General features: G+C 37.2%; 1 protein-coding gene across 4 annotated transcripts in view; it reads left to right on the forward strand.

The window, feature by feature from the left end:
* Positions 1–19,160, forward strand: part of ATL2 (atlastin GTPase 2) — a 221,219-nt gene that overhangs the window by 95,518 nt on the left and 106,541 nt on the right. For all 4 annotated transcript variants that reach the window (XM_033936398.1, XM_033936399.1, XM_033936396.1 and 1 more), the window contains exons 4-7: positions 529–633; positions 7,056–7,106; positions 10,114–10,170; positions 19,033–19,125. In XM_033936398.1, coding sequence (XP_033792289.1) covers positions 529–633; positions 7,056–7,106; positions 10,114–10,170; positions 19,033–19,125 — 306 coding nt within the window. The remainder of the gene's footprint in view (positions 1–528; positions 634–7,055; positions 7,107–10,113; positions 10,171–19,032; positions 19,126–19,160) is intronic.

Consider the following 19,160-nt stretch of genomic DNA (forward strand, 5'->3'; position numbering starts at 1 on the left):
GAACTTTAATGTATCTTAAATAGAAAACTAGATAGGTTTTTTTTTCCTTCCAAAAAATCATTTTATTAAAAATTTTTAAATCAAAATCTGATATTGATATATATTCACCTGGATGCAAGTCTTGGAGTCTGGATTGGCCTTCCTGCAGATTTTTTATTTGATCTTAATAGGGGCCTATGTTAAAATGTGGCTGTGATGGTATTCACCAGAAGGTGGATATAGCTTTACTACTGTCTGTAGATTTTGCTTCTAAGATGCCTGTAAACAAGTTACCCTTGCCTCAGGTCCCCACTTAGATTGTAAGTTCTTTGGGGAAGAAACATATTGTTTCTCAATACTTAAGTGTTACTATTATAGGCCTTGGACACAGCAAAAAATTAGAGATATTAAACCCATGGTGCATGCCAGTGCAATATGCAAGAGGAGAGTAAGAGAAGAGTGATAAGGGTTCATCTCTTTCACTTTTCATAAATACTTGATTCCTTGTTCTATTGTAATAGGGTTGGGTGTGTGTTTTTTAAATTTTAGGTGGCTGTATTGCTAATGGATACTCAAGGAGCCTTTGATAGCCAGTCAACCATCAAAGACTGTGCAACAGTGTTTGCGTTGAGCACCATGACAAGTTCTGTCCAGGTGAGAGTTCTTTTGTCATTTGCTATTACATTTTATATGATCTAAGTTTTTTGTTTCAGCTCTCCATTTGCCATCAGTCTCCATATCTCAGATTTCACTATTTATGAGCAGTTAACAAAAGAAAAAAGTATAGAATTTTCTACTTTACTAAACTATAACCATTTCGGATTTATTTGTCTTTCCTTCTTTTAAGTGGTACTCTGAAGAATCAAATTCAATTTCCTTATCATCTCTGCTATACCAGTCTGAACAAGTGGGCTGTGTCCCTTCCTACCAGCAAATAGACCAGCAAATAGGCTGGTGCCTCCTGGAATTTTCCAGCATTTCTCTACTTCCAGCAAATGGTAAGGTTGTTCAGGTTGGTGCAGCAGATATGAATTCTGAAACTTTTCAACATGTAAAGGAATTTTCTTTGTCTAAATTTAAAGACCACCTCTGTTTTTGATTGGCCCATGGCCAATGATGTCACACTGGACTAAAGGTATATAATGGGGAGCTTCGAAGTATCGAGTTGAGTTCATTATCAGAAGGCCAGCATTTTGGCAACTATAACCTCCCGCTAACGGAACTAGCCTTTTGAGTTCCAGGATGGAAAAATAAAAGCAATAAATAATTATATTTTCGTAAACCTTGCGTTATGCGTCATTTCCATGTTTTTTATTATTTTGCACACCTTGAGTGAAAGCTAGCAGCTTAATTGGCAACTGCAGCTTTATGAGTGCGCTGGTGTCTCATTATCCATGCTCGCAACACCTCCCACAAAACTGCTGATAATGTCTCTGTTCGTCAGATCGTGTGGCTGCAGTGAGTCTGGGACTCCTCTGGGAGAAAAAAAAAGTGTTAAGTTCCCTTCAATTCCGGCAAGCAGGGTGATCAAGACCACGTGGGGGGTTTCTGCCTCGGGAAAGTTTAGTTTTTGGTCTCTTGGATTGTTACTCGGTTTGTAACGTCATTTTTTTTCTTGAGAGGGAGCAGAATCCGAGTTGTACCTCTGCCACTTTAATTTCTTGGCGAAGGAAGGGGGTCAGTTGCTCTGATCTTTCCTAAATCATAGCAAATGCCCATTGACCTCCAAAAGAGGCAGGATGGCAAGTCATTAATCAGTTGTATGCATCTATGGGTAGCAAAGAGAGTTTTCTCACTGGGTTCCAGTGCTGTTTGCTATTTGAACTGCAGTGCTTAACGTGTGCAGCTCAGAAGAGAGAGGTTTTTTTTGTGGGTTTAGAAAAACAAAAATCCTATCCCTTACAATACAGGGAAAATATCTTGGCAAATCATCAGATGAGAGCTGCTACTTGAAGCTCCTACGATGGTATGATTTTGAAGTGCAGGGATTTTCATGTTGTGCATTGTGCACAGATGTTGGTATGAGTTAATGATCGCGCAAACGGGGCTATGTGCACGGCTGCTGTTTCCAAGTCCTGCAAGAAGGTAGAGTTGTAGTTCTATAACAGAAATCGAGTTTTCTCTGGGCTATTTTCAAAACTTCAGGCCAATGAAAAGTTTGTGGATGCTTTCTATTTGATAACTTTCTATTTGACAGCTGACTTCCTACAGGATGGACCTTCGCCGCGAGACAGCCGGCTGGTGTGGACTCTCCTCCTCACCAGTGTGTTGCGGCACACCTGAAATCTCAGGAGGCATACAGTTTGCAATACACTGTTCTAGACAGTAGTGTTATTTCCTTATAGTCATGTGCTGCTGCAGAAGGAGTCCACTTTGGATTTTGCAGCTTTATGGAACCATTGCCAACTTTGTGGCAGTGAATTTTCTCATCTAGCTACTGTGAGAGAGCTGAAAGCAGGCTACAGCACAGATCCTGTTGGGTCACAGTGAGTACACAGGCTGACAGCCTGTGAAAGGAATCTGGAGAGGTTTGAAAAGTGGGGTTTTAAGTGTTCTCCTATGTTCCCCTTAATGAAAAATCCTAAAATCACTGGCCAATCAGAATTTATTTTGAGTAGAAGGGGGTAGTTTGTGTGTCAACCAGAATTTATTAACAGAATCTTGATTCCACATTCTTTCCAGCATTCTCTCCGATCTTCTAACCAAATCTGCTTTCAATTCCTTCACTAAGGCACATTAATACCATGAGAACTAATATCTTTTCTGTCACTGACCCCTCACTTTGGAACTCAGCACCAAACCACTTAAGAGAGATTTTATCTTTGGGCGATTTCAAAACTAGCCTAAAAGCATTCCTTTTCAAAGATGCTTTTGAATCTTGATCGTCCTTTAAGGATGCTTTACGTTTATGCTAGACTTGCCATCTAGCCAATCTCTCTGTCTTCCCTACCTTTTGTTTTTCCTGTTTTTCTTCTTTCCTATCCAAATTTTGTAGTTCTTCCCCTTCTCTCGAACTAGTCAGTCATTGTTTTTATTAATTGTGTTATGTTTATCTGTTGTAGGTTTTGCTGTCTTCCCCTTTTTTATGTTTTCTCTGTATTTTTAAACTTTGTAAAACCGCATTGAATATTGATAAGGCGGGATATCAAATTTTAATGAACTTGAAACTTTTTAGTTTGGGAAGTGTGAAAAATATCGCAATTTTGGTGTGAATGTTATGACAGCAGCCATCTTGGATTTTTAGTGATTCTACCCCCCCCCCCACCCCTCCAAAGCTCCCTGCTTCTTCAAAACTGAAAATTTTGCCTAAAAACCTGCTGGGATGGAGTCCTTGGGATCTCTTGTGGATTCTTGCCAGGATTGTGCATATTTGTTTATACGCTACATGTCGTGTGGTGTGGTTGGGGAGCAGCATAGCATCCAGCTTAGCCTCTCTCCTGCTGCAGCAGGTGACCAAATGCTCAGCTAGCCAAGCGGGGCAGCCTTTGTGACTTTCAGGGTTCGGCACGGCTGGTACTTCTTCCCACCAGGCTGCGGACTCTTTGCAGCCTAGGAAATGCAAATTTTAGTCACCTTATGGTGACTTTATGCCTCATGATCCAGACACTTTTTCTGAATTTATGAGATTTTTGTGATCTGAAGCTCAGAACCAGTGTGTTTTCCCTGCACAGTCCCTATCCACCTCCATGGCTTGTCTCAATGGCGTTGCTCCTTTGGACATGTTCTCGATTCTCCCTGCCACTATGTTTGCACTGCCTGACCCTGATCTGGGGGATCCTGATGCAGATTATTTGTTTTTGATGACCCTTATTTTCAGGTGCAGTGCTTACAGGGACGGGAGATCAGGCACTATGTACTGGATCTGTGGACCCCTCTAGGATTTTTGGAACCTGGAACTGCTCTCGCAAACCTGCGCTTATTTGAGTCTGCAGCTTTGCCATACCTTTTTTTGAATCTTTGCAGGAGTTCATTTTGGTCACTCAGCCAGCTTTTTCCAACTTCTTCCTCCTGGCTTTGTGGTGTGTGCTTGCAGTCTACTACATTCCCCTGGCATCCTGATTGTTGCATTCTGGTCTCTGAGCAGTTTGGCTTTCAAGATGATGCTCTGAAAATTGCTAGAGCTATGTCATGCTTGCAAGTTCACACAGAGACCTCCTGGTCAGCGATTACTTTCGAACTACACAGGCTTATGTTTATTTTTATTTGCGGTTTAATTTGATACCTTGTCAACTAGGAACCCCTTATGAAAGCGTGTTAACCGAAACACGGACTGTTGGGTCCCTTGGTTTGTAAAAAGATGATAAGGTTAACCGCAATTAATAATTGATATAAACATAGCCTGCATCTTGTACGCTTGTCTGCAGTTTTTTTTCTGTTCTTGGTTTGTGCTGTCTTTCTCACTGCAGATTGTGTTGGATTGTCTTTTTTGTTTTTGGGTTTATTTTATAGACACTTCACCCACTCCACCCCATTTGCCCTCTCCTACCTACACTGGTGCTGTGGTGTAAAAATAAACAAAAAGACTTTTCCTCTCTCTGTTAAATCCTAGTTCACGTTTGTTGTCTAACACCAGCTCTGGCAGGATACACATTTCAAATCTGACATATTGTAATCACAAAACAGAAAATAAAATTATTTTTTCTACTTTTTTTTGTCTGATTATTATTCAAATCATGTTGGTCCCAGGCTCTGGGAAAAATGTCTTCTGATAACTCACTTGCCAAGATCTCCTGCCCATTTATCGATTTCTTCTTTCTCTGTGCTAACCATCCATCTTCTTCCCCTTCTTTTTCCCTTCCCTCCCCCAGATGTCTGGCATCTTTCCATCCCTGCAGCTGCAGCGATGGACCCCACCATCCCCAGATCCACAATCTCTCCTTTCCTGAACTACCCTTTCAACCAGCATCTCTCCCTCCTTCTCCACCACCCGAGGATCCACCATCTCTCCCTGTGCCTTCCCAACTACCCTCCTATCCAGCATCTCTATCCCCCCCACCATCCCTTGTGTCTCTCCCTTTCTCTTCCCAACTACCCCTCCTATCCAGCATCTCTATCCTCCCCTCCCCACCATCCCTTGTGTCTCTCCCTTTCTCTTCCCAACTACCCCTCCTATCCAGCATCTCTATCCTCCCTTCCCCATCACCCCTTGTGTCTCTCCCTTTCTCTTCCCAACTACCCCTCCTATCCAACATCTCTATCCTCCCCTCCCCACCATCCCTTGTGTCTCTCCCTTTCTCTTCCCAACTACCCCTCCTATCCAGCATCTCTATTCTCCCCTCCCCACCATCCCTTGTGTCTCTCCCTTTCTCTTCCCAACTACCCCTCCTATCCAGCATCTCTATCCTCCCCTCACTACCCCTCCTATCCAGCATCTCTGTCCTCCCCTCCCCACCATCCCTTGTGTCTCTCCCTTTCTCTTCCCAACTACCCCTCCTATCCAGCATCTCTGTCCTCCCCTCCCCACCATCCCTTGTGTCTCTGTCTGTCTTTCTCTCTCCATTTGGCCCGCACTCCCCTGCGGCCCGCTCTAATTTCCTGTCCTCTGTGCCCTTTTCTGAATTCAGAGCTACCACGATCTGCTCCGGGCCTTCTCCCTCTAGATGAAATGCTGGCTCTCCGTCGTCCTCATCCCCCGCAGTGCTGTGATTATTGTCGCCCAGCTCGTCCATCAGCTCTCCACCTAGTCCTGTCGTCTCCTCCTCGCCAGAATCTCCTGCTAAAAATTTAGCATCCAATGCTTCCTGCAGCCGCTGTGTCAACTTGGCCTTCAGCCTGTGGCAGTCTAGGCGCCAACACTGGAGCTCGGCCTGCAGGTCGACTACCTTTAGCTTCCAGGTGTCCAGCGCGTTCATAGCCACTGCTGGTTCCCCCTCAATGTGTGCGGGTGCACTCATGTGCAAAAATTACAAATGCTGGAGGGGTGGGAGCGGGGAAGGTACGTGTGCGCCGCTGCCGTTAAACCACCCAATCAGTCAATTGTAGCGCGGGACCAGGCATTGTACATCACTCTGCAAAGAGGCAGCCATCCAGCAGGAGACCGCGCTGGACCACCGCCACTTTAAAAAGGTAACGGGGGGGGGGGGGGGGGGGGACGCCGCCGCCGCCGCCGCCGCCGCAGTGTATTTGGTCCATAAGACACACCCTCTTTTCCACCCCCTTTTTGGAGGTGGAAAAAGTGCATCTTATGCTCCAAAAATATGGTATGTACTTACTGGTAAGCTCATTTCCAGTAGATAAGTGAGACGTTCTACACTCCTGCCCTGTCCTTCCTGCGCTTGCTTATAGTTTTCAGTCTGTTTATGCTTCTCCAAGCTGATATTTGGATGTCTGTCAGCCCTTGAGGGGGCTGTATATATGTTTCAATTTATTGGGGAGTAGTTTCTGAGATCCTTTGAAGCCTATGTTGGCAGTTAATGGTACTGTTTCAGTACTTTTTGAGCAGAACAATTTGTTTACACCTGATGCTACAGGTACCTCTACTTCAGGTGTGTTGGGTGGCTCTACATGTTTGGGTACTAACTGAAGGTGGAGCTAGAGAGCCCAGTGAAGTATAACAGTAGCAGAGTGAAAATTCCAGAGTGAATTTCTTCTGCAGCAGCAAGCAGCTGTAGGAAAATAACCCTACTGTCTGGAATGTCTCGCCTATCTACTGGAAATGAGCTTACCAGGGTAAGTACATAATCTCTTATTAAGGCATTTCATAGCATGTGTAAAGGTGACAGAAGTAATGTACAGGCTTATTTGTATTTCTGAGCTTTGAGCTGCTGCTGGAATGTTTTCTTTTTAAGAAAGTTGGGAGGAGAGGTAAAATGGCTGCTGGTTGTAAGATTGTGTGTAACTTTGTAATTCTCTGGTAAGCTTCTTTGTTTAAAAATTGTCTTCTGATATTTAAGTTTGGATAAATAGAGTGTCTTTTTATCATAAGCTTCTTTTAGTTTGCTGGGAAAGAAGGAAGAAACTATATGTTGTATTTGCACACATAATCATGTAAAACTTTATGGAGAAAAGTCTGATAGGATCACAAATGTGTTAAATTGGCAAACTTAAAACACCTAGATTTCTGTTCTTTTTTTTAGGTGTACAATTTGTCTCAGAACATTCAAGAAGATGATCTTCAACACTTACAGGTAAATATGCTTAACCTTTCATTTAAATTGTGTTCCTGAAGTGCTCTTCTGTAGTTTATCATATTAGATATACTTTATTCTCATATCCTTGTAAGGGTGGAGACACTTAGGCCCCGATTCTATAAAGGTGCACCTAAGTCATGCCTAAAGTTAGGCGTGCTTTAGGCATCCAATTTAAGTGGTTAATGGGCCAATTAAGGGTCTTAACAAGCAATAATTGGTACTTAGGTTTCCAGAGGATGTAGACGCCACTTTGTAGATGCAGCCACAATTTCATTGATGTCCATGTTTAAAACTCACGCCTAACTCGATAGGTGTGGGGGTAGAATGGGCATAGTTTGAGCAATGGCTCAATTTGGGCGTCCTTTGATTCATTTACATAACGCTGAGCGACCTAGGGCGTCCATATGATGCTTATATTGTAGGTGAATGAAAACCAGGTCTACTTTTGAGCTTAGTTTGGGCTTCAAATAGATCTGAGTTCTATGGATGGAACTTAAGCACAGGAGGAGTGTGTGGCGTGGTGGTTGAAGCTACAGCCTCCACACCCTGGGGTTGTGGGTTCAAATCCCACGCTGCTCCTTGTGACCCTGGGCAAGTCACTTAATCCTCCATAGCCCCAGGTACATTAGATAAATTGTGAGCCCACCGGGACAGATAGGGAAAATGCTTGAGTAACTGACTGTAAAACCACTTAGATAACCTTGATAGGTGGTATATAAAATCCTAATAAACTTGAAACTTTGGACATTATTAATGCGATCTGCTAAATAGCTCTCTGGGATTTATTTTTACTTTATTAAGCTCAAAATACATATAATAAGCCACCACATAAACAGGGCACATCAATACAAAGATATTGCATGCAAAATCTTCTATTTTTCTGGGCAAACAGTAATGGTATTTGCTAATTAGAGGAAAAGATCATTAACTGAAGCACAGCACATGAAAAACAACAACTTTGTTTTGTGCTAAAAAGCTACCCTTTTTTTCTCACTAAAGATTGCTTCAATGAAGTCATTCTTGAAACAGGTGGATTCAGCAAATAAAGCAAATAACAAAAATATATAGATTGCATACATAACTTCATTTTCAAAAGGTTAAAAAAACAGATACAAACTTTAGCATGGCTTCTACTTCATTGCAAATGGAGGTTTGCAGCTGCACAATGGTGCCCTCATTGTGAGATCATCAAGGTGCATCTGCAAGGTAGAATGCCACAATTAAAATATGTGCTGGGGGGAGCTGATTTGTGATTCGAACCCATGACCTCTGGAAGATGAGAATAGAACTTTTACTTATTGAGCTATAGCAGCTTTCAGGTAGGTGTCTCTGACTGCCCTGGAATATGATAGCTTAGGGATCTGCTAATAAGTAACAGCCCTGTGCTCATCTTCCAGAGGTCATGGGTTTGAATCCCAACCAGCTCCACCATATTCCCAACCAGCACATATTTTAATTGTGGCATTCTACCTTGCAGGTGTAGCTTGATGATCTCACAATGAGGGCACCATTGTGCAGCTGCAAACCTCCTTTGCAATGAAGTAGAAGCCATGCTAAGGTCTGTATCTGTTTTTTTTTAACCTTTTGAAAATGAAGTTATTATGTATGCAATCTATATATTTTTGTCATGTGCTTTATTTGCTGAATCCACCTGTTTCAAGAATGACCTCATTGGAGCAATCTTTAGTGAGGAAAAAAGGGTAGCTTTTTAGCAAGAAACATAGAGCTGTTTTTTTAATGTGCTGTGCTTCAGTTAAAGGATCTTTTCCTCTAATTAGCAAATACCATTACTGTTTGCTGAGAAAAATACAAGGTTTTGCATGCAATTTTTTTGTATTGATGTGCCCTGTTTATGTGATGGCTTATTAAATGTATTTTGAGCTTAATAAAGCAAAAATAAAAACCCAGAGAGCTATTTAGCTGATCACATTAAGGATGTCCAAACTGTGCCTATATTCTGTCCATAGAACTCAGTTTTATCTGAAGCCTAAACTATGCTCAAAAGTAGACTTCCTTACAATGCCTATAAGACCTAGTGTTACAATTGCTATGTAGCTTGCTAGTAGCACACTGGTTAAACCTACAGCCTCTACCCTAATGTTGTTGGTTCAAATCCCAGTCACTGTCTGATGAAAGAGAAATAAATAAAAGCATTAAACAGAACCAACTCTCAGTATTACAATTATAGTGAAAAACAGCACAAAATTGCCATTCTAATAACATAATAATAAAATATTAAAAACTTTGTTTGGATGTCTAAATCTCATCTAAAACCTGATTTTGTAGTCTAAAGGACGCTTAAAAAGTTAGATGTTTAAACAGTGGTGAACACCGCTGAGTGTGATTCTACAAAGGATGCCTAAACGGTGCCTAACTTTAGAGGTGTTTTGCAGAATCAGGGCCTTAACATATAAATTTAATTAAAATTTACAGTGAAGTAACCGCCGAGCTACTGCCGACCCATGACAGGGGTTGACATTCAACATATTACCAATAATTGGAAAAATTACAAGAATCTTAATCACACATTTTGGTGGTATTCATTATGCCATATTTATAAGATGGAAAGAGCAATAGCGATACAAAAAGGGACATATAATAACTTTGTAAAGATATGGGGGCCATTGGCAAAGTATTGCGATGAATAGTCATCAGTTTTTTTTCTTTTCCTTTTCTTTTCTTTCTTAGCTGTATTTAGCACACTCAAGGGGGAGGGTGGAGTTGGGGGGTAATTTTACAAGATATGTTATAATATGGTAGATAACATGTATATATTTAGTTGAAAATGTGATGAAAGGTAGATGGGTGGGTGGGGTTATTACACTATTAGATTTTATGTGTTAGAATATTATAGTGCTATATTGGAATTACTTGTATGATGTATTTTTGTGCACTTGTTGTTTTGATTTGAAAATGAATAAAGAATTTTTTTTTTTTTTTTTTAAATTAAAATTTACAGCAACACCACTATATGTGATAGTAGCTCTTAATGATTTTACTTAAGTTATTTACAGAATATGGAAGACTTGCTATGGAAGAAGTTTACCAAAGGCCGTTTCAGGTAATACATCTTTGCTATTGTGAAGTACACTTTTTACAGATTTGTTTTAGAAACAATTATATGCGTAATTATTTTAACAAAAGGAAATACAGTGCATTTGTCTTAGCTAGGAATATGCTGTCAAGAGACTGGAACTGCACAGACCAGTTTTGCATCAAGAGAACAGGAGTATATTCCTAGACTACAAGAATTTTAGAAAAGAAATAAAAACCATACTCTTCAAGAAAACTCTGAAAAAAGAAATAATATCGCAAGTCTCAAACTCCACCTCTCACTAAAGCCAATTACCCCAAACAAATAACCTTACCCATTTCTTACTCTTTTTGAAAATGACCAATTTTTTTTTTTTTTTTGTAAGTTCTTGTAATACATCTTGGTTAATTCTTTTGTAATCCGCCTTGAACTGCAAGGTAATGGCGGAATAGAAATCCCTAATGTAATGTAATGTAATATTGTGAGAATCTTCTCGACTTGTTAAATAGGAGGTGATGGTCTTAAAAATTCATGCATAGGGTGGCACTTAAGAGAACTCGTCACAAACTTCACCTTTCAACCTTATAATTCTAGATGCTTTGTACATGTTGAAGCTCAAAAATATTCTGTTCCTGTACTTATGTTAATTAATCTAATCAGAATAATTTTTGAAAACTAAACCTAGTAAAACCTGCTTTTCTTCTGCAAGGGTTTCCTGTTAAAAGCCCACTATATCATAGTGCTAATAGTGAGGATACAATGAAACCCTCTGCTCAGTGTGCAGCAGTGGCTAAGAAAGCAAATAGAATGTTAGGAATTATCAGAAGAGGAATGGAAAACAAAGATGAATATGTTATAATGTCTTTGTATTGCTCCATGATGCCACTGCATCTTGAATACTGTGTGCAATTCTGGTCACCACATCTCAAAAAAGATATAGCAAGATTAGCAAAGGTACAGAAAAGGGCAATGAAAATGATAAAAGGGATGGGTCCACTTCCTTAGCCTCTTTAGCCCTTCCTCCGAGAATCTTGGCGAGAGGGAGAATTAGAAGGCCTTGAGCATGCACAGATGCATGCTCAAGGCCCGGCAGAGGCAGGAAGTTCTTCAAGCGGCACCGGCACGTCCTTGGGCTGCATGCCGGTGCCAGCAGGGGGTGGGGGGTGCTGGTTCACCAGGGGGGACTTTGTGGGGGGGAGCAGCGCCGCTGGTCTCGTGGGGTGGGTGGGAACGTATCAAGAGAGTTTCCATTATTTCCTTTGGGGAAACTCGCTTTGATATACAAGTATTTTGGTTTACGAGCATGCTTCTGGAACGAATTATGCTCGTAAACCAAGGTTCCACTGTAATAATAATAATTTATTTATATGCCGCCATACTGGGAAGGTTCTAAGCGGCTGACAACAGGAAAGCAATACATACAATTCTAATAAGTACATCAAGATGAAATAGACATATGAATAAAATGCATAAAATTTAAAAGATGTGTTAAAAAGCAAAGAACGTTAAGATAAAAAGCCTGTTGAGGGGCGTGGCTTAGCGCGCACACAAAATGGACGTGTGATCGCGGCGCTCCTCTTAACTAGGCAACAGTCGGTAAAAAAAAAAGTTTTCCCCTCCAAGCCGATTTCGGCAAAAAATATCAAAAAGAAGAGCGGGAGCATGGCAAGCACCCGACAAAATAAAAATGAAACTGGTGGGTCGGCGAAAAGGCAGAAGCAGGATCAAATTACCCCGAGTAAGGTTCCACTTCCTGCTGAAGAGTCGGAGGAGCTGAGCAAAGCCGAAGTTATGGAGGAACTGAGGCAAATTAAACAAATGCTAAAAGAGACTGTGAGTACTATGGCTGAAATGAAGGAAGAAATACTGAATATCCACAGACAAATGGAAATAACTAATAAAAGAACAACAGAGTTAGAAGCTAAAATGGAGGGTTTAGAATGTGAAGGAAAAAGATGTAAAAATGACAGTTTGGAACTGATTCAATTGAAAAATCAGCTGGAAGATTATGAAAACCGAGGAAGAAGAAAGAATATAAAACTTTTTGGAATGCAGGAAAATTTGGAAGGGAAAAATGCCATACAATTTTTAGAAAATCTAATTCCTAAAATACTGCAGTTGGATTTTAAACAGCCTTTAGAAATAGAAAGGGCGCACAGGATTCCAATAAAAAATATGGAAAATCAAGGGAGGCCAAGACCATTAATATTTAAAATGTTAAGATACCAGCAAGCAATAGAAATTTTAAATGCTGCAAAGAAAGATAAAAATTTAAATTATAAAGGATCCAAAATATGGTTTTTGCCTGACTTTGCTAAAAATACAGCAAACAAAAGGAAGAAATTCCTTGAATTGAGACCTCAATTAAAGGAAAAAGGATATAAATATGGATTGTATTACCCAGCAAAAATGAGGGTATCTTCTGGGGATAAATCTTTGTATTTTGAAGATCCGGAAAAGCTAAAGACCTTTCTTTCAAAATCAGAACCTATGTCATTTTAGCATAATGGATGTTGAAATGAAAAGAAAATATTAAGTCTGGTTTTGATGGATATTGAGCAAAAAAATTTAATGTAAAACTATGAGACTTGGAGTGTTGAAGAAAGAAGAATATGAAATAAAGAACAGGAAATAAAATGAACAAGGGAAAAAGAAAAAAAAAATATAAAGAAGTAAAGGCAAGAAGGATGGACTGGAAATTCATGAGACTGAACTTTCGACGATTAAGGGATGGACGACTGGAGTAAAGAGTGAACAGAAAGGAATAAAGAACTTGAATAATTAACAAAAGGAGAAAAGTGAAGAATGGACTAGATAATAATACAAATGAGAAAAAGAAGAAAGCAGAATGGATAGACTAAAAGGATATTAAATAAAATGACAATTGGCAGTTAAGAGACTTAAGGGAAGATGGATATAGATAAGAAAACAATATGAAAGATCAGTTAATTTAATAAGTCAATAAACGAAAAGTAATGAATGAAAGGAAAACAAAAAGAAGAATGCAGAATGGACTAATTATAGACAGAAATGATCTATGACATTTAGATGCAAGTAAAAGAAAGAAAAATGAAAAATATACAAGGAAGTTACATAATATGAATTTATTGGTAATTGAAGGAGATGACTAAAAGATCAAATGTAAAGTTTGATTTTGTAATATTATAGTTTCAAAAGGATTGAATTTTAATTGGAAAAGAGGAAAATGTATAAAAAAAAAATTAAAAAAAATTAATTATAAAATGAAATTTCTTTTTCAGAATGAAATAAAAATGTTTATATATAAATAGATGATAAAAATTATAAAATTGTAAACAATTTTTAAAGAAGTATATGAAAATATGGATATTTGTTTTTAGGTATTAAAAGGATGATAGGGGTTGTTGGATTAGAGTGTATGAGATATACGAAAAATAATAATACTTTATTAAATATATGTTTATGATAGAATTTTGTGGTATGAACTAAAATATTGGGGAAATGAATTTAAAGATTGGTGAGAAGATAAAGATGCATTAATGGAATGTTAGGAATTAAATATGGTTAATGTGACCAAAAAGGTTAAATAATAGATAGAGAAAGGAATTATTTTAAAATGGAAAAAAAAAAATAAAAAAGATTTTATGATTAGAAGAGAGACATACTAAGATACATTGTGGTGGGTTAATGAGTTTATCTTAAGAAATGATAAAGGGGATATTAATAAATATTGGTTGCCTGGGGGAGAGGGGGAAGTTGGGGTTGCTGTTCCAATGTGTGTCCTTAAGCAGTCATTATATTGGGGGGGAGGGGTGGGAAAAAGATGGGTTTTAAAGGTATTACTAGAATGATTAAGGAAAAGATCAATAAGGGGTTGGGTACTTTAGGGGTAAAAATGTGTGTCATTGAGAGAAGTTCTTTAGATCTTAAATATGAAGGAAGAGGGGAAGAAGATTATGATGAGAAGTTTAAAATATATTATGTCTTTTAAGATATTTTCTATTAATGTCAATGGCCTGAATCATGTAATCAAAAGAAAAAAGGTATTAGCATTTTTAAAAAAGCAAAATGCGGATGTTTATTGTTTGCAGGAGACTCATCTGAATATAAAGGAATCACAGAAACTAAAGGGTGGGTGGGTGAAGGAATTTTTTTTTGCGCCAGCAGCAGGTAAAAAAGCAGGGGTAGCAGTTCTTATAAATAAAAAGTGTATGGCCAATTTTAAGGTAGTAAATTCAGATCCACATGGAAGATGGTTACATATTGATATAAGTATGGGAAATAATACCCTGACGTTGTTCAATATATATGCCCCTAATTCGAATCAATCAGAATTTTTTAAAAAGATGCAGAGTATGTTGTTACCACTGGCTGCTTCTAATTTAGTGGTGGCTGGAGATTTTAATGCTGTAATGGATCCATTATTGGATAAAAAACTAGGTAAAAGTATAAAATCTTTAGGTTTAGATAATTTGGCTCAATCATGTGATTTGAAGGATATATGGCGTATTCTTCATTTTAATGATCAGGAATTTTCATTTTGTTCACAGGTTCATAAATCATTTTCAAGAATAGATTATATTTTTATTTCATCACATAAGGTACAACAAGTGATTAAAGCTTCCATAGATCCTATTATTATTTCAGATCATGCGGGAGTATGGATAGAATTACAAATAGATCAATTAGAGAATAGAAGACCTCTTTGGAGATTTGATAATGCATTGCTTGTGGATGACAAATTTTTGGAAAATTTTAACACACAAATTAGTGATTTCTTCCAAATGAATTTAGTGGAGGATACATCTATTGAAAATGTATGGGACGCATTTAAAGCGACAATGAGAGGTCATATTATATCCTATTCAGCTTTTGTTAGAAAACAGATTAAAATGCAGTTTATAGAGTTAGAAACAGAAATTAAAATATTAGAAACTAAATTGGTAAGTAAATGGGAACATGAGGTTTTGCAAGCTTTTTTGAAAGCAAAAGGTAAATATAATGAATTAGCTTCAAAAATGATAAGAAGAGATTTGTTTTCCAAGCAGACAATGTATTATGGAAATTCTAATAAGGCGGGAAGATTATTAGCGAATTATCTTAAAGCAAAAAAAAGAAGAACTAATATTAATGGGATAAAAGATGATAATGGTATAATAACAAATCAAACGGATATAATTTTAAAACAATTTCTAAAATTTTATAAGGACCTGTATTCTTCTGAGCCTTATTTGGAGAGGCAAAAAGATGGTAAAAATTTTTTAGATTTAATTAATGGACCTAATTAATGGATCATATAAAACGGAGTTTAGATGAACCTATATCATTAAAATAATTAGAAACAGCATTGAGATCTCTTAGAGTTGGATCCGCTCCAGGTGGTGATGGTTATATAGTAGAATTTTATAAAACATTTCAAAATGTCCTTTCCCCATATTTACTAAATTTATATCAGACACAACTTATAAAAGGTGATATTAAAGGTACTATGGCTGAATCAGTAATAATTGTTTTGCCTAAGCCAAATAAAGATCCTACTTTGGTTTCGAACTACAGGCCTATATCTTTAATAAATGTTGATAATAAACTTTTGGTGAAAATTTTGGTTTTGAGATTAGCCAAAGCTCTCCCACATATTATAGACACGCATCAGACTGGTTTTGTTGCTAAAAGGCATTTCTCTAATAACTCTAGATTATTATTTCATATGTTAAATTTATCAAAAAAAATGAATGAACCGGCTTTTACAGTTTCATTGGATGCAGAAAAAGCGTTTGATAGGGTAGAATGGAATTTTATGTATCAAGCTTTAGAATGGTTTGGTATAGGTTCTGGATTTATACAAATGGTAAAAACATTGTATAGCTTCCCGATTGCAAGATTAAATATTAATAATAGGTTATCTGAAGGTTTTAAATTGCAAAGGGGAGTTAGACAAGGTTGTCCTTTATCTCCTTTGTTATTTGATGTTGTATTAGAACCCTTATTGTTAGCAATACAGCAAGCAAAGAGGATACAGGGTATTCCATATTCTGATATGGAATATAAAATTTCTGCATATGCGGATGATATTTTACTTTATTTGAGAAATCCAGAGTCTACTTTATCTTGTCTATTAGAATTAATTGATATGTTTGGTAAATTTTCAGGTTATAAAATTAACTGGAGTAAGTCAGAAATTATACCTTTAAATGTTCATTGTGTAAAAGGACTATTTGATAATTTTCCATTCATATGGAAGGAAGAAGGATTTAAATATCTTGGTATTCAAGTTAAAAATACAATTGAAGATACTGTAAAAGAAAATGAAAAATTTGTATTAAAAAGAGTTACGGAGTTGTGTGAACAATGGAACCCTTTACATATATCTCGGTGGGGGAGAGTTCAAACTATTAAAATGATGATGTTGCTTGTAGTTTGTTACCAAATGAGTATGATACCTATTTATTTTCAGGGGTCCTTTTATAAAAAGCTTAATAGCATTTTAACGAAATTTCTTTGGCTTGGTAAAATACCTAGAATAGCTTTAGTAACTTTGCAAAAATCAATTAAGGAGGGAGGGGTAAATTTTCCAAATTTTTATAGGTACCATCAAGCCTATATTTTACGTCAGGGTATGTATTGGATCCTCCCAGAACTTATAGATAATGCACCGGATTGGTTGTATTTGGAATGGCGCCTTATGTTTCCCCTAAATTTAGTTCATCTTCCAAGTATCAACATGCCTAGAAGATACAGAGTAAATAAGATATTAATGGATACTTGGAAAACGTTGAGGTTTATTAGTAAATTAACACCTATCCCAATAAACAAGTCAACTAATCAATCTTTATGGATAAACTCCAAGATCAAAATTGGCGGAGCTCAAATCCTTTGGAAGAACTGGATTATTGCAGGCATTCGGTCTCTAAATGATGTTATTTCAGAAGGTAAACTGCTGGAGTTTTCACAATTGCAACATAGATTTGGTCTTAGTAAAACACAAAGTTTTAAATGGTTGCAATTGAAGCAGGCCATTCAGGTTGGGTTCCCTGAGTGGAAAACATTGAATAATGAATATAGTTTAGAGTTCTTATGTTTCCAAGCAGACTTCCTAGGGCATCAAGCCGCATTGTGGTATAAATTAATATCTGGATATTTGAACAAAAAACCAAAAAATGGTCTAAGAGACATTTGGAGCATTGAGATTAAGCATCAAATTACTGCATCTCAATGGCCACTAATTTGGTCTTGGAGAATGAGATGTACAGTGTCAGCATCTATGAGACAAACTTGGTTCTTTTTATTACATAGAGCTTTTTGGACCCCTACACGTTTGCAAAAATTAGATAGTTTTAAGTCCAATAAATGCTGGCACTGTAATCTGGAACCTGGGACATTGGATCATTTACTGTATCATTGTCCCTACATTAAAAGTTTTTGGAATGCAATTTGGCCACAAATTAATAAATTGATGGAAAATCATGTAGCAATATCATATGATACAGTATTATTTGGAATGATGATGAGGAAAAAAAGTCAAATTTCACCAGAAAATAACAAGCTTTTATTAGTCATGACAGGGGTTGCCATTCAGCATATAACCAATAACTGGAAGAATCATAATAACCTTAATTATGCATTTTGGTGGAATACAATTTGTCATATATTTAAAATGGAAAGAGCAATAGCAATACAAAGAGGGACATATCCTAAATTTATAAAAATATGGGGGCCATTGACAAAATATTGTAGTGAATGAATAGTAGGATTTCTCTTCTTTTCTTTTTTCGTTCTCCTCTTTATGGCACACATGGAGGGGGGGGTAGTGAAAATAATTTTACATAACATGTTATAATATGGTATACAATATGTATAAGGTGATTGGAAAGTAATTGAAGGGTGGGGGGTGGGGGAGGAGGTAAAAATATGCTTAGAATATTATGTAATAGATATAAAAGTGATATTGTGTATTCATTAGTTGTAATTCAATATTTTGTACACTTCATGTAAAATATGAAAATGAATAAAGAAAAAAAAAAAGATAAAAAGCCTGTTGAATAGTTGTGTCTTTAGCAATTTTCTAAAATCTAAATAAGAAGAAGCTTCTAACATCATTTTGCCGAGCCATGTATTCAGTTTGGCGGCCTGAAATGAAAACGTTCTCTTGAGGAATTTCTTGTAGTGACAAGATTTTATGGAAGGGTATGTAAACAGATTTACTCTCCGTGTATTCTTGTTAAAGTGACTTAAAGAAAAATGAGGGAGCAAGTAGCCTGGTGACATACCAAAAACTACTTTGTAACAAATACATGAACACTTAAACATAACTCTAGATTCCACTGGGATCTTGCCAGTTACTCGTGACCTGAGTTGACCACTGTTGGAAACAGGATACTGGGCTTCATTGGACCTTCGGTCTGTCCCAGTATGGCAAGCTTGTGTTCATATACCATATTTCTCTGTATTTGAAGCGTAACACCAATGTATTCCTTTATTAAAGCAGTTTTCTGAATGTTACATTTATTGTTTTAGATGTAATTATGATGATATAAATACAAAATACAGGAATTATTAATTGCATCTATTTTAAGAACAGTATCCTTGAATATACTTGTTAGGAGTCTCTCTGCCGTATAGTGAAAAACTGAAGTTTATAAATAGTATAAACATTTCTTATACACTAACCTTACTTTTTAGTACTATAAGATTATACATTATTAAATATATTAGGCATGTCACTGGTGATAAGAGCTGTAAAATATTAGGAAATATCAATAAAGACACATGCCAGATTGCATTTTGGTTTTGGACTATTGACTTATTACAACAGTCAATATATTAACTTGCAGGAGCTGATGAAATTTGATACTAGATTTGATTTTTATTTATTTATTGTGTATATGGTTTTTTTTCTTTAACTTTGCATAGACTCTAATGTTCTTAATTAGAGACTGGAGCTATCCTTATGAACATCCATATGGTTTGGAAGGAGGAAGAAAGTTCTTAGAAAAGAGACTGCAGGTAAATGAATTCAGTTTCTATATTTTTGATGGATT

Source organism: Geotrypetes seraphini, chromosome 3 (genome assembly GCF_902459505.1).
Source record: "Geotrypetes seraphini chromosome 3, aGeoSer1.1, whole genome shotgun sequence".
Classification (NCBI taxonomy): Eukaryota; Metazoa; Chordata; class Amphibia; order Gymnophiona; family Dermophiidae; genus Geotrypetes; species Geotrypetes seraphini.